Source organism: Pseudochaenichthys georgianus, unplaced genomic scaffold (assembly GCF_902827115.2).
Source record: "Pseudochaenichthys georgianus unplaced genomic scaffold, fPseGeo1.2 scaffold_1995_arrow_ctg1, whole genome shotgun sequence".
Classification (NCBI taxonomy): domain Eukaryota; kingdom Metazoa; phylum Chordata; class Actinopteri; order Perciformes; family Channichthyidae; genus Pseudochaenichthys; species Pseudochaenichthys georgianus.
The window spans coordinates 10,001-24,453 of record NW_027262708.1 but is presented as its reverse complement, the minus strand read 5'-3'; the positions used below and the strand labels follow the sequence as shown (position 1 = coordinate 24,453).

Here is a 14,453-nt window from a genome sequence, read left to right as displayed (position 1 = left end):
TAAGGACAGAGGGTCTGAGGACAGAGCGTCTGAGGACAGAGGGTCTAAGGACAGAGGGTCTAAGGACAGAGGGTCTAAGGACAGAAGGTCTAAGGACAGAAGGTCTAAGGACAGAGGGTCTAAGGACAGAGGGTCTCAGGACAGAGGGTCTAAGGACAGAGGGTCTAAGGACAGAGGGTCTAAGAACAGAGGGTCTGAGGACAGAGGGTCTGAGGACAGAGGGTCTGAGGACAGAGGCTCTAAGGACAGAGGGTCTAAGAACAGAGGGTCTAAGGACAGAGGGTCTGAGGACAGAGGGTGTCGTATTGTCATACTGATATTCTGTACACACTGTGAAGACCACTGAGGCAAATGTAACATTTGTGATATTGGGCTATAAATAAACATTGATTGATTGATTGATTGATTGATTGATTGATTGATTGATTGATTGATTGATTGATTGATTGAATGAATATACTACACAGCATTTGATCACTGACTGATGCCTGAATGTATATCCCACAAAGAAGAGAAGCAGCCTTCCTGCCATGAAGGAATGAGTGCTTTGTCCCCACGCTGAGTGAAGTCCCACCTGTCCCCATGTCGTACAGGACCGGAGGCTGAGGCTGTTTGATGGTAATGGGAAACACAGCTTCATGGTCCTCGAACTGGAAGGATGCTGAGAGCAGAAGAGGACAGCTGTGTCTCACTGATCATACGTTAGGTAGGGCACACCTTTTCACATTTCACAGACTCCAGATCAAACACATTTATACAAACAAACAAAGACAGTTCTTCATGCATACCGAGGTCTCCGGTGTGGATGTGGTAAAAAGTGCTGGTGTAGGACACATCAGCCAGCAGCTCGTTGAGGGCCTCCAGGCTGCTGGACTCCACCGTCAGTCGGCTCTCACCATTACCTGGCATGGGGAGAACATACTATACGAGTTATCTCCACCAACACATGTGTACACTTTTCTGTTTGTTCAAACATTTAGTGAGAGCTCACCTCGGACCTTTGCTCCTTCAGCTGGAGTCACTGTGCTCAGGACTCCTTTGGACACTTTCAAGGACACCTAGAGTCGACAAAGCTTAGTGAATCTTCATCGTTTATTTTGCAAGATAAAAAACCACATTGTTATCTAATCCAAAGATTAGGCAGCCCAGGAAAAGGTGGAGAAATAGTTTAGTATAGTTGCCAGAATAGTGTACCCCAAAGTGTTAAGATAGAAATGTGTAGTAGGGTCCCAGCACATAGAAGCTTCCGGATGCTAACCTGCTCATGTTGGGCGATTTGCAAGATTAGCATAATTCAAATGAAAGGCATGCAAACAATATTGGAAAAATGACTTCGCTGATTTAGACAAATTTGGAGTGGTTTTGGGGGTAATTGAAGATACTGAATGCATTCCTGACATGTTCAGGATAAAAGATGGCAGCTTGAGCCAGAAAGTGGCCATGTTTGTACTTTCCGTTGACTGATTTGACTACCATGAGCCGCGTGGAGAAGATTGGATATCGAGAGCACAAGACATTAATACGCAGGTTCTGGTCCAGGCTCTCGTCAGCTCACGCCTAGACTCCTGCAGCTCCCTCCTGGCTGGTCTGCCTGCATGTGCCCTCCGACCTCTCTCACCCAGAATGCAGCGGCTCGTCTGGTCTTCAACCTTCCTGAATGTTCCACACCACGCCGCTCCTCCGCTCCCTCCACTGGCTTCCGGTAACTGCTAGAATCCACTTCAAGACCCTGGTGCTTGCGTACCATGCTGCGAATGGATCTGGCCCTTCCTACATCCAGGACATGGTTAAACCGTGCACCCCAGCACGTGCACTACGCTCTGCATCAGCCAGACGACTCGCTGCACCCTCGCTGCGAGGGGGACCCAAGTTCCATCAGCAGGAACACGTGGGTTTGCTGTCCTGGCTCCAAGATGGTGGAACGAGCTCCCACTGACATCAGGACAGCAGAAAGCTCACACACCTTCCAGACTGAGACTCATCTCCTTCGACTCCACCTCGAGGATAGAACTGCTAACAAAGCACTTATATACTAACAAAGGACTGGCTCCTCTAAAGCCAGCTGAGTAGCACTTGAAATGTTTGGCTCTATGAAGCCTGATGTACTTTATGATTCTGTTTTCTTCAAGGTTGTGTCTTCCTGGTCGAACGCTTTGGATAAAAGCGTGAGCTAAATGTAATGTCATATCTGACCATTCAATTTCAAATAATTAGCAATCTGTCCGATCCAAATGATCCATCGTCCCCTAAATCTCCCACATCAAGCCACAACCAGCCCACAGAGAGTGCATGCAGTGTATCGGCATGTTATGGTTAAAACTGCTCTTGTTGATCCTGAACATGTCACCAATGGATTCAAACAAAACAAAACCAAGCCATGCTTTAACTATTGTCCGCATGCAGCAGGGCATCATGTAACGAATGCTCATACCCCGACATAATTACCCAGCAAGTGAGCATCCTGCACGGGGAGGCTGGGATGCTCAGAGAGCCCACACCAGGAAAACCCAAGACATCTCAATGCTATTGGAATCGGAGGAAATCACAAAGTGAAGGCCGAAAGTTAAGAAGGGGACCCAGGTTGCTCTGAAGGAGGTCAGATATGGGATCACACCAACCGTGTAGTTGCTTCTTTGTGCTGCATGCAGTGCTAGACCTGAAATCAAAAGGAAGTGTGCTTTGATACTCTTCAGTACACACTGGTTATTAATTAAACCTCTGGTTCTGTTGACTCTGTATCTGTGAAATGAAAATATATCAACATCCTCCTCCAGCTTCCTGTCTAACTCGTGCGTGAGTCATTCATTAACACGTGTTCACTGTATCTTAAACACAGCCTTCTGTCGTGTCACAAAGCAGAGTGAAGGAAGGACGACCTGCACGGTGCAGCATACCTGGGATGATGGTGGGGGTCATAGGTCGGACTTTGAACCCCTGGATAGGGTACTGCAGGGGAGAGTTAGACGGAGCATACAGCCGTGTGGATAACACCGACTCAGTCCTGTTGGAGAGAGAGGATCATTATCGGCCCGATATTAGGAATTATGACGTCATCCCGATAAAAGTATTAATAGCCCTGATAATATACAATATATCTTTTGGGTAAAAAAAAAGAGATCCTGCGGTGTGGGTGGGTTGGGATGAGGGGCGCTTGTTTTCCCCTCGGCTCCTCCCGTGTTGCCAGTACTGTGGTGTTAGGGGAGTTCTTCACAAAGCCAGCGCTCCCTAACTCGTGCCTGGCTGTGACGTAAACGGCGTGCGGCCGTGAAGCCAGGACAGCGAACAAACATGTCGTCGGTAGTATGGGACTGTTTCAAAGTTTCAGAGGTAGATAGTTCGCTTGCTATTTGTATTAACAGAGCAGAAGTTCCACGAGGAGGGAAAAGGCAACGAGCTATAATACTTCCAACCTGATCAGTCACCTGAAACATCGCCATGGCTACGATGGTGTGTTAACAGCGTACGAAGACGCCTGCACTGCTAAACTAGCGGCGAGTCCAAAGCCAGCTGCAAAGGCACCGGGCTTTGACCTATCCACGAGGCTTTTGAGAAAGGCACGAAGTTTGCCAGAGACGACCCCAGGCTAGTTTTGTTCACAGTAGTAATGCTCATGTCCTTTGCTCACTGCTAGTCTCTTTTTACCACCAGCTGTGCAAAAACTACAGGTATATTTAATATATATTATATTATTATCAGGTATCGGTATCGGTCTTGAGAAGCAGGAAGTTATCGGTATCGGTTTCAAAAAACCAATATCGTGCATCCCTACTTCTAAATAAAAGCATGTCTATATAAAACAGGAAGTTACGTTAAGATGTATGCAGTCGCAACGAAACAAAAACACTGAATCTCCTTTTCAGGTTCACAGAAATCACATTGTGTTATTCACATAAACTATCCATATCGCCAACCTGGCTTCGTGTTGTTGGAACTCCTTCTCTCTGCGTTTCATCAGCTCCTCCGCCTGATTCTTAGGCAGCACGTCTTTGAGCAGCGTTGAACCGTTGGCACAGGTGCATGGGCCAGGTGACGGAAGATGACTCGGTGGAAGAGGGGGTGGCAACCTGTGAAAGTGGGGGTTGGATTGGAAGTCCTGAAGTGAAAATGAATTTGACTTCTTTGTCATATTATCAGTAAAGAACCCCAATGACCAACCACACGGTAACCTCCCTTTCTAAGAACCCCAAAGACCAACCACACGGTAACCTCCCTTTCTAAGAACCCCAATGACCAACCACACGGTAACCTCCCTTTCTAAGAACCCCAAAGACCAACCACACGGTAACCTCCCTTTCTAAGAACCCCAAAGACCAACCACACGGTAACCTCCCTTTCTAAGAACCCCAAAGACCAACCACACGGTAACCTCCCTTTCTAAGAACCCCAATGACCAACCACACGGTAACCTCCCTTTCTAAGAACCCCAAAGACCAACCACACGGTAACCTCCCTTTCTAAGAACCCCAAAGACCAACCACACGGTAACCTCCCTTTCTAAGAACCCCAATGACCAACCACACGGTAACCTCCCTTTCTAAGAACCCCAAAGACCAACCACACGGTAACCTCCCTTTCTAAGAACCCCAAAGACCAACCACACGGTAACCTCCCTTTCTAAGAACCCCAATGACCAACCACACGGTAACCTCCCTTTCTAAGAACCCCAATGACCAACCACACGGTAACCTCCCTTTCTAAGAACCCCAAAGACCAACCACACGGTAACCTCCCTTTCTAAGAACCCCAATGACCAACCACACGGTAACCTCCCTTTCTAAGAACCCCAATGACCAACCACACGGTAACCTCCCTTTCTAAGAACCCCAATGACCAACCACACGGTAACCTCCCTTTCTAAGAACCCCAATGACCAACCACACGGTAACCTCCCTTTCTAAGAACCCCAAAGACCAACCACACGGTAACCTCCCTTTCTAAGAACCCCAATGACCAACCACACGGTAACCTCCCTTTCTAAGAACCCCAATGACCAACCACACGGTAACCTCCCTTTCTAAGAACCCCAATGACCAACCACACGGTAACCTCCCTGTCTAAGAACCCCAATGACCAACCACACGGTAACCTCCCTTTCTAAGAACCCCAATGACCAACCACACGGTAACCTCCCTGTCTAAGAACCCCAATGACCAACCACACGGTAACCTCCCTTTCTAAGAACCCCAAAGACCAACCACACGGTAACCTCCCTGTCTAAGAACCCCAATGACCAACCACACGGTAACCTCCCTTTCTAAGAACCCCAAAGACCAACCACACGGTAACCTCCCTTTCTAAGAACCCCAATGACCAACCACACGGTAACCTCCCTTTCTAAGAACCCCAATGACCAACCACACGGTAACCTCCCTGTCTAAGAACCCCAATGACCAACCACACGGTAACCTCCCTTTCTAAGAACCCCAATGACCAACCACACGGTAACCTCCCTGTCTAAGAACCCCAATGACCAACCACACGGTAACCTCCCTTTCTAAGAACCCCAAAGACCAACCACACGGTAACCTCCCTTTCTAAGAACCCCAATGACCAACCACACGGTAACCTCCCTGTCTGAGAACCCCAAAGACCAACCACACGGTAACCTCCCTTTCTAAGAACCCCAATGACCAACCACACGGTAACCTCCCTGTCTGAGAACCCCAAAGACCAACCACACGGTAACCTCCCTTTCTAAGAACCCCAAAGACCAACCACACGGTAACCTCCCTTTCTAAGAACCCCAATGACCAACCACACGGTAACCTCCCTGTCTAAGAACCCCAATGACCAACCACACGGTAACCTCCCTTTCTAAGAACCCCAATGACCAACCACACGGTAACCTCCCTTTCTAAGAACCCCAATGACCAACCACACGGTAACCTCCCTGTCTAAGAACCCCAATGACCAACCACACGGTAACCTCCCTTTCTAAGAACCCCAAAGACCAACCACACGGTAACCTCCCTTTCTAAGAACCCCAATGACCAACCACACGGTAACCTCCCTGTCTAAGAACCCCAATGACCAACCACACGGTAACCTCCCTTTCTAAGAACCCCAAAGACCAACCACACGGTAACCTCCCTTTCTAAGAACCCCAATGACCAACCACACGGTAACCTCCCTTTCTAAGAACCCCAAAGACCAACCACACGGTAACCTCCCTTTCTAAGAACCCCAATGACCAACCACACGGTAACCTCCCTTTCTAAGAACCCCAATGACCAACCACACGGTAACCTCCCTTTCTAAGAACCCCAATGACCAACCACACGGTAACCTCCCTTTCTAAGAACCCCAAAGACCAACCACACGGTAACCTCCCTTTCTGAGAGGTGAAGCCGGTTCAGAAGCGCTTCAAACTGTTCTTCAGGTGGAGACCCCACAGAACAAGTCCGATTGTATAGAAGTCTATGAAAAAATACCCCTTGTTTCATTGGGATTTATTAGATAAGATCAGATGTACTTTATTAATCCCAAACAAACAAAAAAAGGCATTGCACATAAGTACAAATAAAAGAGTAGAAATAAACAAAATACAGATGACCGTGAAGATAACAAATCTATAAACTGTCCGACAAACAACAACACTATTGAAGGGAATGCAGCGCTAACATTTTCCTGATGAGTTCATGGTCTTGATCTCTGGCTTTCATTGTTGTTCATTAGCATGATGTCCATTGAGTAGATCATGGTCCCACTTAGAGTTCAATATACTCAAATTAATATAAATATAAATATATAATATACATATATCAATTAATTAAAAAAAAAAAAAAAAGAATCTATTTTATTTGTATCTTATTCTTTAAATTATTGTACAGTATATTACTATCGTTTCCATTATTTATATTATTTGTATAACTATTATTATTATTATTAAATACTTTCGGATTTGTCATGGCTAATAAAATATCTATGTACCATACACACACACACACACACACACACACACACACACACACACACACACACACACACACACACACACACACACACACACACACACACACACACACACACACACACACACACACACACACACACACACACACACACACACACACACACACACACACACACACACACACACACACACACACACACACACACACACACACACACACACACACACACACACACACACACACACACACACAGTAACTTTACCTCTTTGTTTTTGAAGGACGGTCTCTGGTAGGAACAATATGGGTCGAGAAACCAACAGGAAAAGTATAGTAAGATATAAAAGCGCAGGTCACGAACACACACACGAGAACAGCAACAAGTGGTGCTCGTATGAAAACAGCCATCTGTAGAGACAAAGAGACAGACCGTCTGTAGAGACAAAGAGACAGACCGTCTGTAGAGACAAAGAGACAGACCGTCTGTAGAGACAAAGAGACAGACCGCCTGTAGAGACAAAGAGACAGACCGTCTGTAGAGACAAAGAGACAGACCGTCTGTAGAGACAAAGAGACAGACCGTCGGCCAGTGTTCCTCTCCAGAAAAACTACCATTTGAAACACATTTGTTTGACATGTATTACTTTCAGAATGATGATAATACATGTGATTCAAAGGTCACCGTTTCACCAAATCAAAGTGTTGCAATAGTATTTACCTGATACTCCAGGTGTGTGTGTGTGTGTGTGTGTGTGTGTGTGTGTGTGTGTGTGTGTGTGTTAGCGCGCTGCAGTGACACTGAGATATAATAAACCAGTCATTGAATAAAGACTATAACATCTAGCCTAAAGGACAGCACGTGATTGGACGCTGCCGGCCGACATGCCCCTCACTGCGTACCAGTCACTGATTGGACGCTGGATGTAGTGCATGTTTACATCAGTGCAGTTTAACAGTGGCATGAAGACACAAAGCAGAAGAAACTCATCACTCACAAGTTTTATATTGTTTTTTAAGCGTCCATTTCTAACATTCACAAACATGACGTTTCTTTTCTTCACATCAACTTACATTTTAAAGATGCCTTCCTCTTCCTCTGTCCTGGTTTCACCTTTGTATTAACAGTTTATGATTAAACCAGGACAATGATTGACAATGCCCTGGCCGAGTTAATCTCTAATTCCTCACTTCTTCCTGTAATATGAACACGGTCTGAACACGCCTTGTTGTAACTTCATCCTCCTGAGGTCGTTAAAGCATGAGTGAGCACCACTAGTGAGTCACAGGTACACACAAAGCGTCTATAACATTTCTACATGTAGTCAAATTGGACCATGTATCTGTAAAACAATAAATCATTACACAGTGACGCGAGTGATGGGAATTACGGCTCTTTGAAGGAATCCGGATCTTATGGCTCCGTTCCTTTCAAAGAGCCGTTCAAAAGAGCCGTTCAAGGAGCCGTTCAAAAGAGCCGTTCAAAAGAGCCGTTCAAAGAGCCGTTCAAAAGAGCCGTTCAAAAGAGCCGTTCAAAAGAGCCGTTCAAGTAGCCGTTCAAAGAGCCGTTCAAAGAGCCGTTCAAAAGAGCCGTTCAAAAGAGCCGTTCAAAGAGCCGTTCAAAAGAGCCGTTCAAAGAGCCGTTCAAGAGCCGTTCAAAGAGCCGTTCAAAAGAGCCGTTCAAAGAGCCGTTCAAAAGAGCCGTTCAAAAGAGCCGTTCAAAAGAGCCGTTCAAGAGCCGTTAAAAAGAGCCGTTCAAAAGAGCCGTTCAAGAGCCGTTCAAAGAGCCGTTCAAAAGAGCCGTTCAAAAGAGCCGTTCAAGAACCGTTCAAAAGAGCCGTTCAAAAGAGTCGTTCAAAAGAGCCGTTCAAGAGCCGTTCAAAAGAGCCGTTCAAAAGAGCCGTTCAAGAGCTGTTCAAAGAGCCGTTCAAAAGAGCCGTTCAAAGAGCCGTTCAAAAGAGCCGTTCAAAGAGCCGTTCAAAAGAGCCGTTCAAAAGAGCCGTTCAAGAGCCGTTCAAAAGAGCCGTTCAAAAGAGCCGTTCAAAAGAGCCGTTCACAGCCCCACCTAGTGTCAGCAGAAAGTATTACAAATAATGATTACAAAAAAATGCAAAAAGTAAATGAAAAAATATATAAAATATATTTTAAGATCATGTTTAATCATCTGATTCGTCTCATTGCTGTTTTAGTCTGTGTTCTTCTACTTAGTGTCTACAGTGTGTGCCTGTTGAGCGGTTTAGAGCCATGTGGGACAAAACCTGATCCTGCCCCTCCCTCTCTCTGTCTAAGTGAACGGTGACTGTAAAAACTACACTGCGCATGCTCAGAGTATTGTCCTATTTAATGTGTGTGGCAAAAAATAATGACCATGAAGAGGTACTGGGTACTGGCCATCTCACATCATTCAGAGCTGATTGGCTGTAAGTATGTGTGCCGCGAAAGGTGCGGTGTGTGAAGAGGAGGAGAGAGAGCTGCAGTGAGGCGTCCTAAAACCAGGAAGTAAGCTGCGCATGGCTTCCCTCCACAAAAAAGCAACGAGATTTCTCCATAGGATTTTAGAAAATAGCTCCAAATAAGATCTGTGGGAAACAAACCTGTTTGATAAATGCACGTTGTGTTCAGCCGGATAATATCCACATGTCTACCCTACTTTTATCATTTTCGAATCATAAATCTATTAATTAGATTAGATTTATGATAGACTTTTGAATCTACAAGAACATAAGGAGGACTTTTACAAAAAAGTAGAGATTGTTGTCCAGAGGGATAGGCAAATGGACTTCATCTGCAAGTCAAGGTAAGACTGCCATTTTATTGAAAATGAGATCTTACTAAGAGAGAACAATTCAATATTTAAATGATAAAATTACATTTTTTGGGTATCCTTTAGTTGAACTGTCTGTTTAAAATTAATTGAAACATCAGACTATGATCAGATTTTGATTTAGGTCAAAATATAATATTTGTAAACCTGAAGAGTCAGAGCCAGTGCCTCAGCAGCCATGAAGCTTATAGACATCTACGTTTTTTGTGCCCCACCACTTTTGTACATATAGAAACGCCACTGTAATTGTCTACCTAAACATACGACGCAGACTACTTCTCTCATTCCGAGAGTCCATCTTTATTCAACTGGCACGTAACCTGCATGCATTACATCCTCAACGTGAGCTCAGTCATCCAAGATCTTGTATTCTCCAAGATGTTACACTACTGTATCTATATCTGTCTCTCTCTGTCTCTCTCTGTCTCTCTCTCTCTCTCTGTCTCTCTCTCTCTATCTACCTCTCTATCTATAAGGAACCGCAGTAGACAAAAGGCGTTGCTATAGCAACACGTCATGTTTACGCCGCATTTTCTATGAGGTAAATATTACCCATTGGCGGATATAGGTATAAATTAGGGATGCACGATATTGGTTTTTTGAAACCGATACCGATAACTTCCTGCTTCTCAAGACCGATACCGATACCCGATAATAATATAATATATATATATATTAAATGTACCTGTAGTTTTTGCACACCTGGTGGTAAAAAGAGACTAGTAGTGAGCAAAGGACACGAGCATTACTACTGTGAACAAAGCAAAGCCGAGAACAGTTCTGACTCTTCAAAGTGACCATATTTATTTTCCCAAAGAAAGTTCTTGCCTTTTTCAAAAGCCTCGTGGATAGGTGAAAGCCCGGTGCCTTTGCAGCTGGCTTTGGGTTCGCCGCTAGTTTAGCAGCGCAGGCGTCTTCGTACGCTGTTAACACATCATCGTAGCAATGGCGATGTTTCAGGTGACTGATCAGGTTGGAAGTATTATAGCTTGTTGCCTTTTCCCTCCTCGTGGAACTTCTGCATTTGTTAATACAAATAGCAAGCGAACTATCTAACTCTGAAACTTTGAAATAGTCCCATACTACCGACGACATGTTTGTTTGCTGTCCTGGCTTCACGGCCGCACGCCATTTACGTCACAGCCAGGCACGAGTTAGGGAGCGCTGGCTTTGTGAAGAACTCCCCTCTTCCTAAACCACTAATACCACAGTACTGGCAAAACGGGAGGAGCCGAGTGAAAAACAAGCGCCCCTCATCCCAACCCACCCACACCGCAGGATCTCTTTCTTTCTTTACCCAAAAAATATATTGTATATTATCGGGGCTATTAATACTGTTATCGGGATGACGTCATAATTCCTAATATCGGACCGATAATTATCGTGCACCACTAGTATAAATGGCAATTTTTTGGGTGATTTTTTCAATCCGACTTCATATTGATAATTGTTAACAACAGAAGGTGCTTTCAGGAAAAGTCACGGACTGGAAGACTTTAATAGGTCATTGAAAAAAAGTTACATACAATCAAAAAACAGCTTCGTGTTGGTGTTAAAGAATATTTTGCCTTTACAAATGGTGCGCTTTATCACTGCCTGGGTTTTGGTTGAAGTGCATCCAAGTGCTGCTGCGTTTTCGCATTTGGCTAATTTTCCATCCGAAAAACACGTGGTCTACCTGTCCTGTACCACTTGTTATGACTTCTCTCTCGCGCGTATTCCGTTAAGACCCACCCCATCTCACTCCTCGTGCTGAAACCTACCAATCAGAGGAGGAGCGGGTCTTCACAGAATACGTTTGGGGAACAAAATCAAGCTTTTTAAAAGGCGAGTGGATTTTAGCAGGCAGTGAACGACGCGGTTGAACGATAAAAAGAACGGCTCTCACCAAGTGTGACTCGGTTCCCCTCGTTCGTACCAAAGAGCCGGTCATAAGAATCGGCTTGTTCGCGACCGACACATCACTAAGTGACGCCCACGAGGATTATTGCAAGACCTTAATAACCCCAGGTCAGTTTGAGTCTCTTATCTTTCCATCTATAAACCCATTCATCTCAATCCTCTTGTTTATATCATATTCTATTTACGTGTATATAGACTTCTTGCACTATTCTTTCATTTTATCATACTGTACAATACATTTTTTCATATGTTATGACATACAGTACTCACATTTATAAAAATAGTATACAAGTACTATGCTCTGACTTAAGACGTGCTATATTACATTATATTTTGACATAACAATTGATTTGGCTTACGCTTTTATTCAAAGCGTCTTTTTAATACAGTATACCATACATTTTCATATTTTCGCACCACGAAAACCACAAAACGGACCAAACCTTTGCACAACATTTAACTGGTCTTCAGTGTTCGGGGATGAAGGATAGACAGCAGAAAGCAACTTGTTTCATATGTTTAACATACTGTACAATTTATTTTTTCAAATTTTCAACATACTATACTATAACTTTTTTCACATTCTTTGACATACATATAGGACCTTTTTAATATTATTAACCATACTTCAATATGACTCTTTTCATATTATTATTTGTATTTGTTTTATTTTAAATACCCTTAATCGTCCCACAGAGGGGACATTTTACATTCTGCATTTGACCCATCCTAGTGTTAGGAGCAGTAGGCTGCCATTATGTACTATATTTAGACTATTTTCATATTTTTTGACATACTTGACTTGGACTTTAAAAAAAAATGTATGTTGTATACTATAACCTTGTTCATATGTTATCCCGATAAAAGGCACGAAAAAACCTTTGTTTAACAAAAAAACCAGTGTTAAAACTATTTGATTTTATGGCACTGTTGGCCTTCCATAGGTGACGGCAGGTGCACTTCGCCGGTTCTTCTCCCCGGTAAACCGACACCTGTCCGCCACATTTCCCTCCAGTTTTCGGGCATGAAGGACAGCCACAGGCAGCAGAAAGCGGCTGCGGAGCGACAGGACCCCCCGGGGGGAGGGTTCGAGGTTTCCATCCAGCAGTTGAACGACCTGCTGACGGACAGCAGCGGATTCTACAGCTGGCCCGCCAGACACTTCCATGAGGTTTACCCGAGGATCTTCGTGGGAAACGCGTGAGTGGTGCACGTTGTTTTGATCGTGCATCTGCATATGGAGAGGTTATAAACGGTCACCATGTTGCCTTCCAATTCCCATTTCCAATAATACTTCCAGTCACGAAGTAAAAACGATCCCCATAAATTCTGGACAACAGTTGTTTGCTTCAACGGTGCAATGAAAACAATAGAATATGAATAACTGGTAATTATCCTCGTGCGTTCTACATTATATTCTATGTAACGGGATGAAAGTTAACAATGGTATTAAAATCACTATTTGTTATTGCTCTCAATGTTTTTCCTTTTTGTAAAGCACTTTGAACTGCCTTGTGTTAAAAGGTGCTATTTCTATAAATACATGTTGCATTCTACATGATATTCCATGCAACAGGATGACATGGTGTGGCTGATTAGGGTTGTTCTAATATACTAAACCACATGTGAAAACAGATGAGCATTCAGGATGCTAAGGGGTACTGTTGGGTCAATTGAAGGCACATTTGAAGTGACGAGGATACAACACAAGAATAATCGAGTCAAAATAAATGCTATGATTCATAACAAATCCCTGCTGACTGATAATTAGATACGGTTTGATTTGTTAAAGGGAGGCAGATTTATTTAAGTTAATAATAATAATAATAACTGAGATTTCTATAGCGCCTTTCAAGGGACCCAAGGTCGCTTTACAGGAATAGGGCAAGCACAAACAAAACAAAGCAAAGGTCAGACAGACAGAACAACAGATCGATTAGGGGCCGAAAGCCTTGATGAACAGGTGGGACTTGAGGGTCCTTTGAAGGCGTCCAGTGTGGGGATGTTGCGAATCTCCGCAGGGAGAGCGTTCCAGAGGGGGGGGGCTGCCACACTGAAGGCTCTGTCCCCGAAGGTTCTCAGTTTGGTGCGGGGGGTGGTGAGCAGGCCGGAGTCTGAAGGACCGCAGGTTCCGGGGTGGGGCATGCGGGTGGAGGATGTCCGATAGGTACTGGGGGGCAAGGAGGGACTTGTAGGTCAGGAGGAGGACTTTGTAGGATATGCGGAACTTGACCGGCAGCCAGTGGAGGTGGATGAGGGTGGGAGTGATGTGCTGCCACGGCTTTGTGTGCGTGAGGACCCTAGCAGCACAGCTTTGGACATACTGGAGCCTGTCCGGGGTTTTGTTGGGAACCCCGAACAGGACACCATTGCAGTAGTCCAAGCGGGTGGTGACAAATGCATGCACCAGGGTCTCAGCAACCGACTCCGAGAGTGACGGTCGGAGTCTGGCAAAGTTCCGCAGGTGGTAGAAAGCCGATTTGGTCACAGACTTGACGTGGGAGTGGAAGGAAAGGGTGGAGTCGAGGATCACACCCAGGTTGCGGGCTTCAGGAGATGGGGAGATGGAGCAGCCGTCGACCTCGAGGACGAAGTCACCAACCTTCTGGAGCAGGGCCTTGGGTGCCACGACCATGAGCTCTGTTTTACCGCTGTTCAGCTTCAGATAGTTTGAGGACATCCATGTCTTGATGTCGTGCAGGCAGTTGATGAGAGACTGAGGGGGGAGCTGGGAGGATGGGGTGGTGCTGAGATACAGTTGGGTATCATCAGCGTAGCAGTGGAAGTTGAGTCCGAAGCAGCAGATTCTGAATCACTTT

General features: G+C 45.0%; 1 protein-coding gene and 1 pseudogene across 1 annotated transcript; one reads left to right on the top strand and one right to left on the bottom strand.

Moving 5' to 3' along the window:
* Positions 1–482: 482 nt before the first annotated feature.
* Positions 483–7,708, bottom strand: LOC117441790 (beta-1,4 N-acetylgalactosaminyltransferase 2-like; the record flags this gene model as incomplete). The annotated part of the gene is made up of 8 exons (XM_034077798.2): positions 7,630–7,708; positions 7,177–7,319; positions 3,912–4,064; positions 2,895–3,001; positions 2,619–2,656; positions 992–1,058; positions 789–902; positions 483–661 (listed from the first exon to the last, which is right to left on the bottom strand). Coding segments are annotated over exons 2-8 (801 nt in total), but the record flags the coding sequence as incomplete, so codon positions are not given.
* A 4,917-nt stretch (positions 7,709–12,625) lies between these two features.
* The window catches only part of LOC117441789 (dual specificity protein phosphatase 3-like), an 11,598-nt pseudogene continuing 9,770 nt past the window's right edge, over positions 12,626–14,453 (top strand).